Source organism: Triticum dicoccoides, chromosome 6B (genome assembly GCF_002162155.2).
Source record: "Triticum dicoccoides isolate Atlit2015 ecotype Zavitan chromosome 6B, WEW_v2.0, whole genome shotgun sequence".
NCBI lineage: Eukaryota > Viridiplantae > Streptophyta > Magnoliopsida > Poales > Poaceae > Triticum > Triticum dicoccoides.
In genome coordinates this window covers 106,287,203-106,299,627 of record NC_041391.1, presented here as the reverse complement: position 1 = coordinate 106,299,627, position 12,425 = coordinate 106,287,203, and the positions used below count along the sequence as shown (strand labels likewise).

Genomic DNA, 12,425 nt, shown 5'->3' with positions numbered 1-12,425 from the left:
GGGCTACTTATAGCTGCGACCCATGACAGGGTGCCAGTATGACCGTTGGATTAGGTGCGGCCCCTAACGTGTTGTTGCAAGATGTCACAATGGTCGGAATCCAAATAATCAAATTTCTTGGATTCTAGAGAACCTAGGACAACCTCATGGCAGGTTTCCTAACTCCTCGGCGAAGAATTAGAATTCAAGTGTTCCGAACAATCAACTTGAGCCGACTGCTAGAAATCTGGCCTGGAAGGAGATTTCCATGTGTTCACTCACAATTTTAGATGAGTTTGATTGAGCACACACATTCTTCAAAAGGCAACAAAAAAATTCAATGTTATCATAAAAATTTTAGGGGCCATAACCCACAGGTCAAGACAAAATCCTCACGTGGGTTTTCCATGTGTGTACTCGCAAACTCAGTAGTCTCGTAACCATTTTGTCATTAATCTTCCAAAACCCACAAGGGACACAAGATGCATTCATATACAAGCTTGGGCAACCGCATATCCACCCAATGTCATTGGCCAACGTGCATTGCATTCTTGCCTTTTGGGCATGTGTGGTTCCGCAGTTTCGTCGAATAGTAATCGGTAAAAAGAGAACCTGGCTAGGCATTCTTTCTCGCTAGATCAGGATTGTCAGATTTGGCTGGGTCCAGCGGCATGATGCCAACATTATTCCTGTATATATTATTGGCTACTAGTTAGGTAATAAAGGTTAGTCGTTAGAGGAGGGACATCATGTGTGCCGGCCAAGTTCTTTTTTTTTATTCCTGGTTTTTCCTTTTGATGGGGGCAGGAAAACAGGTTTCTTCCGGAAAATCTCAGATTTCATGGTTTTTTTCTGCCTGAAATTAAGATCAAGAAAAGATCACATCAAAACGTATCATATTTGATAGTCTAAAAAAATGTATTCTGTTTAACACGTAATTGAAACAAAACTGGTTCTCGTAGGTCGCGACTTCTAATGCTGCGTGCTACGCCACTCGGCATGATTTTTTTTGTTTTAACCTGAATAACATTCCTAATGGCTATTAAACGCTCATGGCATTTTTGTTATTCCTGTATAAGCTTGTCAATCGATCAAGAAAGTAATCGTGTTGACCCTAAAAAAAGGTAATTGGAACTAACAAAGTCTTAATTAATCCTATATATAGAGTTAGTCTAAATCCAGAAAGTAATTGGAAGAAGATGGGGGCGACGAGCGAGCGAGCGAGAGCGGTAGGCGGGGAGCTGTGATGCATGGCCTCATGCAAGTACCATCAACCGGTCCTCAATCGCGGCTTGCGCGCGAAACTCTCGTGCTCATGGCCTCTCGGTCACCCACCTGGCAACCTCTCGTGGTCATGGTCGCGGCTCGCGCGCGAAGCTCTCTCGTTGCCCGGGCGGTCTCTGTGCTATATAAGAAGTCAGGCTAGTGCTCATGGCCATCAGAGCACTCAGAGCTACCCATCATCTTCTTCCCTCCACAGACATCTGCTCCATCCAGCAGCTAGCTTGCAATGGCGCCTCAGAGGCAGCAGCAGCAGCAGCACAAGGCCGCCGTGATCGCCCTCTTCCTGCTGTCCGCCCTCGTGGCTGCGCCCGCCGTTGCTGCTTCCAGGCCCGAATCCGGCGGTTACGCACCCGCCACGCCCTCCGAGGCCGCGACGCCGGCCGAGCCCGCCGCCAGCACGCCCGCCGACGCGGCGTCACCCTCCAAGAAGGCGGTAGGCTACACTGACTCTACGTCGGCCGAGCCCTCCGCCAGCACGCCTGCCGATGCGGCGACGCCCGCCAAGAAGGCGGGAGGCTACACTGACTCTACATCGGCCGAGTCCTCAGCCAGCACCCCCGCCCAGGCGGCGACGCCGACCGATGCCGCTGCCAGCACGCCCGCTGAGGGGAGGACGCCGACCGACGCCGCCGCCAGCACGCCCGCCGAGGCAGCGACCCCGGCCGATTCCGCCGCCAGCACTCCCGCCGAGGGGGGAAAGCCCGACAAGGCCGCGGCGGGCTACAGTGACACTACGCCGGCCGAGCAGCCCGCCGCCGATGGCACTAAGACGGCGCCCGGGGAGGGGAAGGCGGCGACGGTCGAGCAGAAGTTCATCGAGAAGATGAACCAAGCGTACAAGAAGGCTGTGGAAGCGGCCAACGCGGCGGAGCAAGAGGACAAGTTTTCGGTTTTCGACGCCGCCTTCAACAAGGAGATCAAGCAGTGCCTCGCCGGCATGAGCGCCAAATTCATGGCCATGATCGACCGCGCCTTCAAGATAGCGTACAACTCCGCCGCCGGCGCCGCCACGGCGAAGGAAAAGTTTGCCATGTTGTTTCTCACCCTCACGGAGGCCCTCCGCTTCATTGCCGCCACCCTGGACGCCCACGCCATCAAGCCGGCCATCGAGGAGGTGGTTGCCGGAGGCGTGAAGGCCGCATCCGGCGCGACGCAGGTCATCAAGAAGCTCGACATGGTCATCAAGGCAGCCTCCGCTGCTGCCAAAGAAGCTCCGAAAGCCGACAGGATCCTCGTGTTCCAAGCCGCCCTCAACAAGGCCATGAAGGAGCAGATGGGCCCCGCCTACGATCAGCAGATGATGTCCGACCTTGACGCGGAGGTCAAAAAGGCCGCCGCCTCCTCCTCCGCCTCCAAGCCCGAGACTAAGGACACCGACGTCGCGGACGCCTTGGCGAAGACCATCACCACCATTGCCAACGCCACCAAGGATGGCGCCGAAACTGCTGCCGCGCCCGCCGCAGAAGCCGGTACCAAGACTGCAGCTGCCGAATCCGGCTACAAGGCCGCCGACAAATCCGCTGCCGCGCCCGCCGCAGAAGCCGGTACCAACACTGCAGCTGCCGAATCCGGCTACAAGGCCGCCGACAAATCCGCTGCCGCGCCAGCTGCCGAATCCGGCTACAAGGCCGCCGATAAATCCGCTGCCGAGCCCGCTGCCGCGCCCGCTGCCGATGCCGCTTCCAAGCCCGCGGCTGCTGAATCCGGTTACAAGGCCAAGGCCGAAGCCGCTCCCGAGCCCGCAGCAGAATCCGCTACCAAGTCCGCTGCCAAGCCCGCAGCCGATGCCGCTGCCGAGCCCGCTGCGGAAGCGGCTACCAAGCCCGCAGATGGCAAAGCCGGCTACAAGGCCTCCGCCGATGCCGCGACCAAGCCTGCTGCCGCAGGCGGCTACAATCTGTGAGCTGCTGGCGCTAGCTAGCTTTTCCCTTTCCCTTCCTTCATGCATTTAGCGGCACTATCAACACAGTGCCATTGCTTTAATAATTCCTTTTGTAATTTTTCTCTAGCATTTATGTGGTGGTGCATTGCATGGATGGATAATATGCAATCCCATGATATGTCAGGTTAAGGCCCTGTGAGCCATGATAAATCTTCAGTTATGCTAATATATATAGTTGGACTAGTTTATTTTTCAGCTATATTCAAAAGAAACTAGCGGGTTCACCCGCGCATTTGCGCGGCTAGATATTAATTACTCCCTCCGTTCATTTTTATAAGTCGTTTCAGACAAGCAAAATTAAGCTGTTTTGCACAATGTCTGAAACGTCTACAAAGCCTTATAAAAATGAACAGAGGGAGTATTTACTATTTATGTATTTTAGACAATCATTTGTTGGCATTTGAGTATTTGTTTTTCTGCGTGGTTAAACCAACATAGTATACCATAAAATGTACCAAAATTTAGTTCGACAATATGTGCAATGCATGGATTATGTAATGATAATTGCAAATTTGAAATTTAATATGATGCCTTCGAAAGAAAATCACATTTACAGCTAACGATATAATATTGTCACGATGTATGCATTGAGGGCTACTTAGGTGTAGTTACATTGCTTAAATAAATGTACATTATTTTTTGGCCTTTTCGCTCTGTTCGAGGCCTCTTCAGCCATGAATCTATTCTCCAAGAGGGGCATGTTCCGTCACTATGCAACAATTGTACGTGTAGTCTGATGTCACTTGTTTTTTTTTTCTAATGGTCCTTTTTTCCGCCTTTAATGAGTACATCAAACCTGATTTTACGATATTACTTTGCTTGATTCTTCAAACCCCAACTCTCATGCCACTGAAGTAGGTGCGCGGTGACTATGATTTGGGTACACTTGTAGCCACGTGGAGTTGTTCCTACTAAAAGAACTTGATTGATTGATATTATACTATGCATGAAATCATCCAACTACCATATCACACTATTAGAAAACAAGGCTTTCATTCGGCCAGAAAAGAGCATTAATCCCGGTTGCATTACGAACCGGGACTAATGTGAGTATTAGTCCCGGTTCGAGCGGCGAGGGCACCGTACAGGCATTACTCCCGGTTCAAATGGAACCTTTAGTCCCGGTTGGCGTCACGAACCGGTACTAAAGTGTGCGATGTCCATTAGTACCAGTTCATGGCACGAACTGGTACTAATGGGGTTGAGACCTTTAGTACCGGTTCGTGCCACGAACCGGTACTAAAGGTCCCATTTTCAAACTCTACCCCCCCCCCCTGTGGATCGCCTTTGCAGTTTTGTAAAAAGCAAAATAAAATGATAAAGAACTTCAAAAATTAAAATCCTTCCAGATGTATTTATGTTACTACATGTACTAGTTAGGAAAATTTAAAAACTTAAATTTGGACATGTTTTGCAAAAAGTGCAGGAAAAATGTAAAATGGCTATAACTTTTGCATACGATGTCAGAAAAAAAACGTATAATATATCAAAATGTTCAACACGAAAATCCACATCCAATTTTGACAGCCTACGACCTGTTTGCAAATTTTTTAGAATCCTCAAATTCTAAAAGGAAAAAAAGTTATGCTCAAATTTCAGTTTTTTTTGAATTTTTGTTAAATCTGGTCAAACTATGGTCAAACTACTTATTCAAGAAGTATTAGCGTTACTAAATAATTATTCAAGAATATTAGTGTTGCTAAATAATTATTTCAGTTTTTTTGAATTTTGGTCAAATCTGGTCAAACTGTAGTCAAACTGTGGTCAAACAATGGTCAAACTACTTATTCAAGAAATATTAGTGTTACTAAATAATTATTTCAGTTTTTGGAATTTTGGTCAAATCTGGTCAAACTGTGGTCAAACTATGGTCAAACTGTGGTCAAACTACTTATTCAAGAAATATTAGTGTTACTAAGTAATTATTGTTTTTTAGAACAATAGTTTCAAACTTAAACAGTGAAATGTGTGACTTCATGCTCAAGCTAAGTTCCTGATGGTTAATAGGATTGACATCTTACAATTGTCAGGAAAACAACAAGTGCAGACTTCGAAATGAGGGAGAATAGACCTGGAAGTTAAGCGTGCTCAGGCTGGAGTAGTGAGAGGATGGGTGACCGTCCAGAAAGTTAGATGATTTGGAATGATGAGGGGTGATTAGAGATTAGAGGTTAAATTGAGCAGTGATGAGGGGTGTGATTACAGATTAGAGGTTAAAATAATTCAGAAATTTGAAAATAAAAAAAATTCATTTTTTTTTTCAAAAAAAAGCATAAAATTTTCTTTAGTGCCGGTTGGTGTTACCAACGGAACTAAAGGTGGACCTCCAGACAGCGACCACATGTAGGGCCTTTAGTCCCGGTTCGTGTAAGAACCGGGACTAAAGGGGAAGGCTTTAGTAACGACCCTTTAGTCCCGGTTCCAGAACCGGGACTAAAGGCCCTTATGAACCGGGACTAAATGTTCTTTTTCTACTAGTGTCAATAAATTTACAAAAAATACGGTTTTATGAAATATTCATTGCTCCATTATGTGCCAATGGCCATTACTGGGCAGCAGGTCTTCTAGCACTTTTGCCTTCGAGTTTGTATGTCTGGTGGACTACACTGGTGTTGCTTGGGAACATCTGATTCGACCGAGCATCGCTGGGTATTCTTGCATCATCACCATCCTTTTGGTGGAGATCCTTCCCACCTTAATCCTCAAGTTTTTGTACTATTTCCTGTGCGGTTTCTCTGCTACCATCATGTCCAATTTGTCCAGCATTTTACAAACATATTTTTTTAGAAAAGATTTTACAAACTTATAGCTCTGCCCATGTAAAACCTACTCCCTCCGTACCGAAATATATGTCGTTGGAGTAGTTAAACTGCAGGAAATCCAGCAACATATATTTCGGTACCGAGGGAGTATTAATGGAAGGAAATTGTGCTTCTTTAAAATCACAGCAAGGTTAATAGTGTCACATGGATTTGTTTTTGCAAGTGCAGGTATCCATTCTTCAACCGTTGTAATTTATGCTGAAAATATTGAATGCTCTAGAAAACAACCCTGTAATCATGAAAATTAACACACACAAAAGATAAACAATGTACATTACCAAAAAAAATATCAAAAGTTTGGACATTTAAAATATATTATTCTTACCTAGGAGCTCATCCAGCTTTTGACATGTTTTCCTATATATGAGAGAAAAGGGCAAACGTAACCTGACTTTGCAAAAAAAAAACCACGTTGGTTGTGTCGCACGTGCGTGCCAAATCGCTGCTTGCTCCTGGCGACTCGTGACGGCTGTGGATTAGCACCAAATCCTCGCCGTGTGTGCAGCGTGCTATAATACTATGCAAATCGCTCCTAGCTCCTCGTGACTTGTGACGGCTATAGCTCAGCACCAAATGCTATCTAAGAGCAAGTATAATAGATCTGACTCAGCTGGCTATAAGCCGCCCTATGTCAGCCAAATCACAGCTGAAGGGGAGAGAAAGGGGGAGAGAGAGGGGAACGGGCGCTTCGTCAGTCGCCCGGCTGCAGCACACCAGACGAGGATTTTGCGCCCGCTTGCAGCCCGCCGCGAGCGATAGAGCCGGCGCTGTCGATCCACTCTCGATCCCCTGCATCTTCCTCGCCTGCCCCGCGCGCGCCGGCACCTCGCGAGGCCCCTCTGCTGGCGCCTCTACTCGTCCCACCGCCGGCGCCTCTGCTCGTCCCGCCGCCGGCGCATCTGCTCGCCCCGCCGGCACCCAAGCCCGCCCCGCCTCCGCATCATCCTGTCAACCAGTCGGCCTTCCCTTCAACACAGAACAAGCACTTGGACCCCCCACGACCACCGCACTCCATGGCGACAAATCTGCAGCAACCGAGTGAATCTTGGTACACTATTGACTACTCTGATCCTCAACATGGTATGTATTCTCAATTGCTTATCTCAACTCTGAACATGGTCTCTGACATATGTTTCTTGCCTAAATTTCAGTCTGTCTTTCTATATCCTGATGGCATGGATGGCATGTAATATGTATGCTCTTTGAAATGGTCACAAAGATGCGGTTTACTGTAGATCACAGCAGATCATAAGCACTTTCAAGCATTAATTACATAATATTCAATGGAGCCCACCTAATAGCCAGCCAAAACGCCATATTCTAGCAGCAGCACGATGGATGATCCCTCCTTGCTTACACACGGCCTTCTGCGAGCGCGCTTGTCCCCATCCCTCTCTTCGTCTTATGTCGCTGCTCTTTCTCCAACGCTGCGTGTGGTATCTACTGTTGTGTTGCTGGACGTGATTTTTGTTCGATTTAATGGTGCCCTTCAAGCTGATGGTGTCGCAATCTCATCGGAGCCGGTGGCGCTGCAGTCAACAGGAGCTTCTCGGCCTGCGACTGTTCGACGGTGACAATAACCAAGACTTCACGGGATACTGTTTCGCTAGTGTGAATTAGCATGCAGTAGTGGTTTGACTGCAGCGGCGTGGGCGTTGAGGCCAAAGAACTCCTCAAAGGAATATGACCTTGCATGGGACGTGCATATTATGACCTTTTTTGACATTTAAAGTCTTGTAAGACCGATCCATACAGGAGTCCGGGACCCACACGAAGGATGTTTACGTGCTTGTGCTTTCCAAAAAAAAACTCATAGTCTGGGACTCACACGAAGGATGGTTACGTGCACGTGGTTTAAAAAACTCTCCCGCAAAGGAATATGACGTGAATAGGAAACTGTATATATAATTATTGACTGGCACTAGTAAAAAAAGACCCATTTGTCCTTGTTTATAAGGCTCATTTGTCCCGGTTCCCGAACCGGGACTAAAGCCCAATACCTTTAGTCCTGGTTCACCTATGAACCAGGACAGATGGGGCTCCACGTGGCCGCTGCGGTTTGCCTAGGCAGGACGGCCTTTTGTCCCGGTTGGTAGCATCAATTGGGGCCAAAAGGCATCCACGCGTCAGCAGTTCTTGGGATAGGGGTTTTGTTTTTTAAAGGGGGGCGGTTTGGGGGTTTTGGGGTTTTTGTAGGGTTAATTTAGGGGTTTCATATATTATGTTAGCTAGCTAATAGAGAGAAGTGTCTTCTCTTATCTCTGTGCTTGGTCGACGCTACGTACTATGTGTATAAAGAGGACTCGACACGCTAACTAGCTAGTAAGCAAATGAAGGAAACCATTAAGTACAGAAGATCGTCATGTACATATACAGAGAGAAGTGATCGACCTCTCCTTCTCCGAGAGAATGGTCGAACAACAAGTTTTCGTATATCTATCTGACGCTACTGGCTACATATATACAATATAAGATCTCTTACAATCTCCTAACATCTGAACTCAAGTTCCATATGGTATTCTCCGTCTTTATCGATGACGTGGTCAAGAAAGAATCCTGACAATTCCTCTTGAATTGGTCATATGCGATCTTGTGGTAGGAGTTCATCCCGCATCTGAAACATCTAATTTGAAGAAGGGGGTCAATACATATATATGAATGAAACTCAACACAAATGATGGTAATAAAATAAAATTGTGAATATTATTGCTTACGCACTTCATATTATTTTTTAGAGTAGCCCCGCTCACAGGTCGTGTGGCGGATGAACTCGCAAATGTAGTATCCACAATAATTATTCCCGGGTACCTGCCACAACCACTTTACAAGAAATAGAGGTCAATCAAACTGATAAGCAAGCATGCTAAATGCTATTGATGAAACTAGCTAGAATCAATGGGAGATGCGTGGAACTAGCTAGTAGTACTTACTTTCGGGTGTTTAAATCGTAGCTCCCCCGGCAGTCCCGGAGCTTCTACGGTGAACTTTTTCCAAACCCTGCCAGACAAAGAAACAATTACTTGATATCAGGAAATGAACAAAGTTGCCGATATGGTGCGATAATGATCGATTGAACTTACTTCTCGAGCATTTTAGTCATGGCCACATACTCCTCGGGATCTTTTCCTCTTGAGTCTATGACGGTTACAAGTCCATGCTCAAGCTTAATCTCTAGCAGAATAAAGTGGAAGTTGCGCACGCATGCATAACTCATCAATTGCATTACTATAACCTCGAGTAATAAGGGAAACTGAATATACACAAGACAGTAACACTCACATGAATTCGTAAGGAGAGAGTATTATATCTTTGTTTTGATTTCGAAGTAACAATCGTAACAAGTTGGCCTCGGTTTGTTTGGCATCATGTTTAACATTCCATTCATCTATGAGATTTGTGTTACTGAACCCAACATCACCAATTTGTCTTTTCTTGCATTCGGCGATCTTCAATCTGCATAATATAGTGAGGATATTTATATATACATGCAATGAAAGAGCTGAGCCATATATAGAGACTTAATTAATTACAGAAGTAGTACTTACAAACAGTAGCAAGTGACAATTATTTTATCGATGGTCTTTTGATTGAAAAACTGGAAGAACTCCTCATATGGAATAGACAATAGATCAATTCAACGAGGTCGTGCTCCTCTTTAACTCTCAGCGTCAAAGTATCCTTCCTAGACTTGCTGCAGATGCCCATGTACCAATTATGGAATCTTTGCATCATCGTTATTAGAGGAGGATGACCAGGTTTGACGAGAGGCTTCCCGTGCCGGTATTTGAATTCGTCCACCTCCATTGTATCAAAATGTGCATCGTCGGGCAGGTAATCTCCAGGATTGGTACCGGGCACCATCCCCGGGTGATTAGCGACGATATCGCTAGATACCTTGAGCGGGGGGCACGATTGGTTCGCTTGTTCGCCGAGCTGGGGAATTTTTCCCATTTCTTCGTTCTGCTAACCTTCAATCACTGCAAGTACTTCCTGATCGCTCCGCTTTCTTATATGTCCTTTCAATAATGCGCTCATAGGTGGTTTGCGGCGGAGGCGGTGGTGCTCGCTTCAGGGCATCCAAAGTGCACTTCGCTTTCACCGGATCTATCTTCTCCTCCGGAGGTGGATGTTTCATAGCTCTTATCGTTTCAAAGAAGTCCTTCACTTGGGCTTGAACGATCTTCTCGTTTTCCTCCACGGTAGGCTTGAGAGATGGACCGAATCTGTACTGCCTCCCACCACTGGTTGTACTGCTAGACGCCAGAGCAGCCGGAGCAAATGTGGTTGTCTTCTTTCGTTGCTTATGAGGCGGAGAAGAAGGAAGCGGAGTGCTACGACGCGCCGGAGCAGCCGGAGTGACAACGTCTGTGTTCCGCCGTCGCCGACGAGGCGAAGGAGGAGGCGGGCTGCTCGAACATGCCGGAGAAGGTGGAGAAGGAAGCGGAGTACTTCCGCCCTCACGCGTCGGAGCAGAAGGCAGAGTGCCCTGATCACTCGCCGGAGGAGGAGGTGGAGGCGGAGGAGGCGGAGTGCCCAGTTGACTCGCCGAAGGAGGAGGAGAAGGCGGAGACGTGAAGTTCAGAAGCATGATGTGCTCCTTCCGCCATAGACATGGAGTCTTTAGAGCAAGACCCAGCTGAGTCTCCCATTCACCTGTAGGGTGGTCAAGCTGGAGCTCCTCAAATCCCTCCATTATTTCATCCACCATGGCAACAACATAGCCTTGTGGAATCGGAAGGCAGTGAAAAGTTGTGTCGGGTTCAGGAGGGAACACAGAGCCGACAACCGCCTTGACTTTGAGGTTCTTCTATTGCGTCATAAGCTGGCACTAATGTGACTCCATGATAACATCCACAGGATAGCTAGGAGCCGTGAAGTCAGGCTGCTGTGAATGAGCTCGGTGGAAGCCAAGCTGATTCTCCACAGAGATGGCTGGGTAGCTTCTAGGATAGCTTGGACAGGATCTCGCTGGTTCTCAATAGCTTGTCGTTCCTCTAGCTTTCGTACCCTTGCCTGAAGCTTCTGCAGTTTGCTCAGCTCCACTTCCCTCCTCCTCTCTTGGGTTTTGTAACTGCCTGCGTTGGGAAACCCAACCTTCCATGCAACGGAGCTTGGCGTGCCTCGTGTTCATCCAGGGTGTTCAGGATTCCCGAGGGCCTGTGTGAGCTCGTCGTTCTCTCTGTCAGTAACAAACGTCCCTTCCTGCGCTGCCTTGATTGTTGCGTGAAGCTTCGTGATGGGTGTTGCAAGTTGCTCGTCCGTCTAACAGCACTTCCCTGTTTCAGGGTCCAAAGTTCCCCCAACCCCGAAGAACCAAGTCCTTGAACGGTCTGGCCAGTTCAATGTCTCTGGTTCGACCCGTTTAGCAATCAGGTCACTCTCAGCCTTGTCTATGATGCACCGAGACCGACGCTCCAGACGGCTTCCATGTTTTTCGTCATCGTCGTGTGTTTTTATTTGTTTGTTGCATTTCATCTTGACATCATTCAATTTGGATCGGCACTCATTGCAGTCATTGTTTTTAAAACTTGCATCCGCTCGTAGTTGCCGCATCCCCCCTTGCTTTTGTTGACCGTTCTGAGACCAACCAGATTTTGTTTCCCTCTTGCCTGGCTTTCCTAACCTCTCTGCACATCCCGCAAACCCCTCGCGTGCGTGTCCGAAACTTCTCCGAACTCGACCCGGGCAGTCATGACCGATGGGTCCGGTTCATCCCCCAACATCTATAAACTATCTCCGGCTTCTTATTTGGGCTTCCCTAGCCTATTTTTTTCTCGACCACCCGATATAAATCGGAGGGTCCAATTAGACCCTAACCTAAACCACTCACTATATAATCAAGCCAACCCTAATTTCTAGGAAGGTTGTCCCCGTCGCCGTCGCTACCCGGTCTCGATCCACCTCGGGATCCCTCCTCCTCATTTTCCTCCAGCCACCAACCAACGCTCCCCACTGCTCCTCCCCAATTCGCTCGCCCAGCCAACCAGAGAAGCTCCTCGATCCACTCCATGCCGACCCCCATCGCCCTCTTCCCGTGCTTCCCGCGCGCCACCACAAGCAATAGCACCACCGGAGCTCCCTTCACCGTCGGTCAACACCACCAGGTCGTCCCGCTCCCTACCATCTCCCTCCTCTTGCTTTCTCTGCTTCCTCTGGATGCCTCTCACCTCTCGGCCTCTCTCTCTGTTCAAGCAGGAGCAGTCTCGCCATCGCCGGGAATGGGTCCCTTCGTCCCGGATCCGCCCTGATATGGCCGCCTCCAGCCATCCTCGCTGCTGCTCCTCTTCATCGAGCCGCCAAGACCTACAGCCGACGCCCCGTTATACAGCCATGGCGCCGCCGGACTCTCTCGCACCGCTGTGCCTCCTCTTCATCGAACCAGGAGGTTCGCATTGTGC

At 48.2% G+C, this 12,425-nt stretch overlaps 1 protein-coding gene across 1 annotated transcript; it reads left to right on the top strand.

Moving 5' to 3' along the window:
- Nucleotides 1-1,489: 1,489 nt before the first annotated feature.
- LOC119320857 (major pollen allergen Lol p 5b-like) lies at nt 1,490-3,404 on the top strand. The gene has a single exon (XM_037594779.1). It carries the CDS (start codon nt 1,490-1,492, stop codon nt 3,164-3,166), a length of 1,677 nt encoding a protein of 558 aa, XP_037450676.1. The 3' UTR covers nt 3,167-3,404.
- Nucleotides 3,405-12,425: the final 9,021 nt, after the last annotated feature.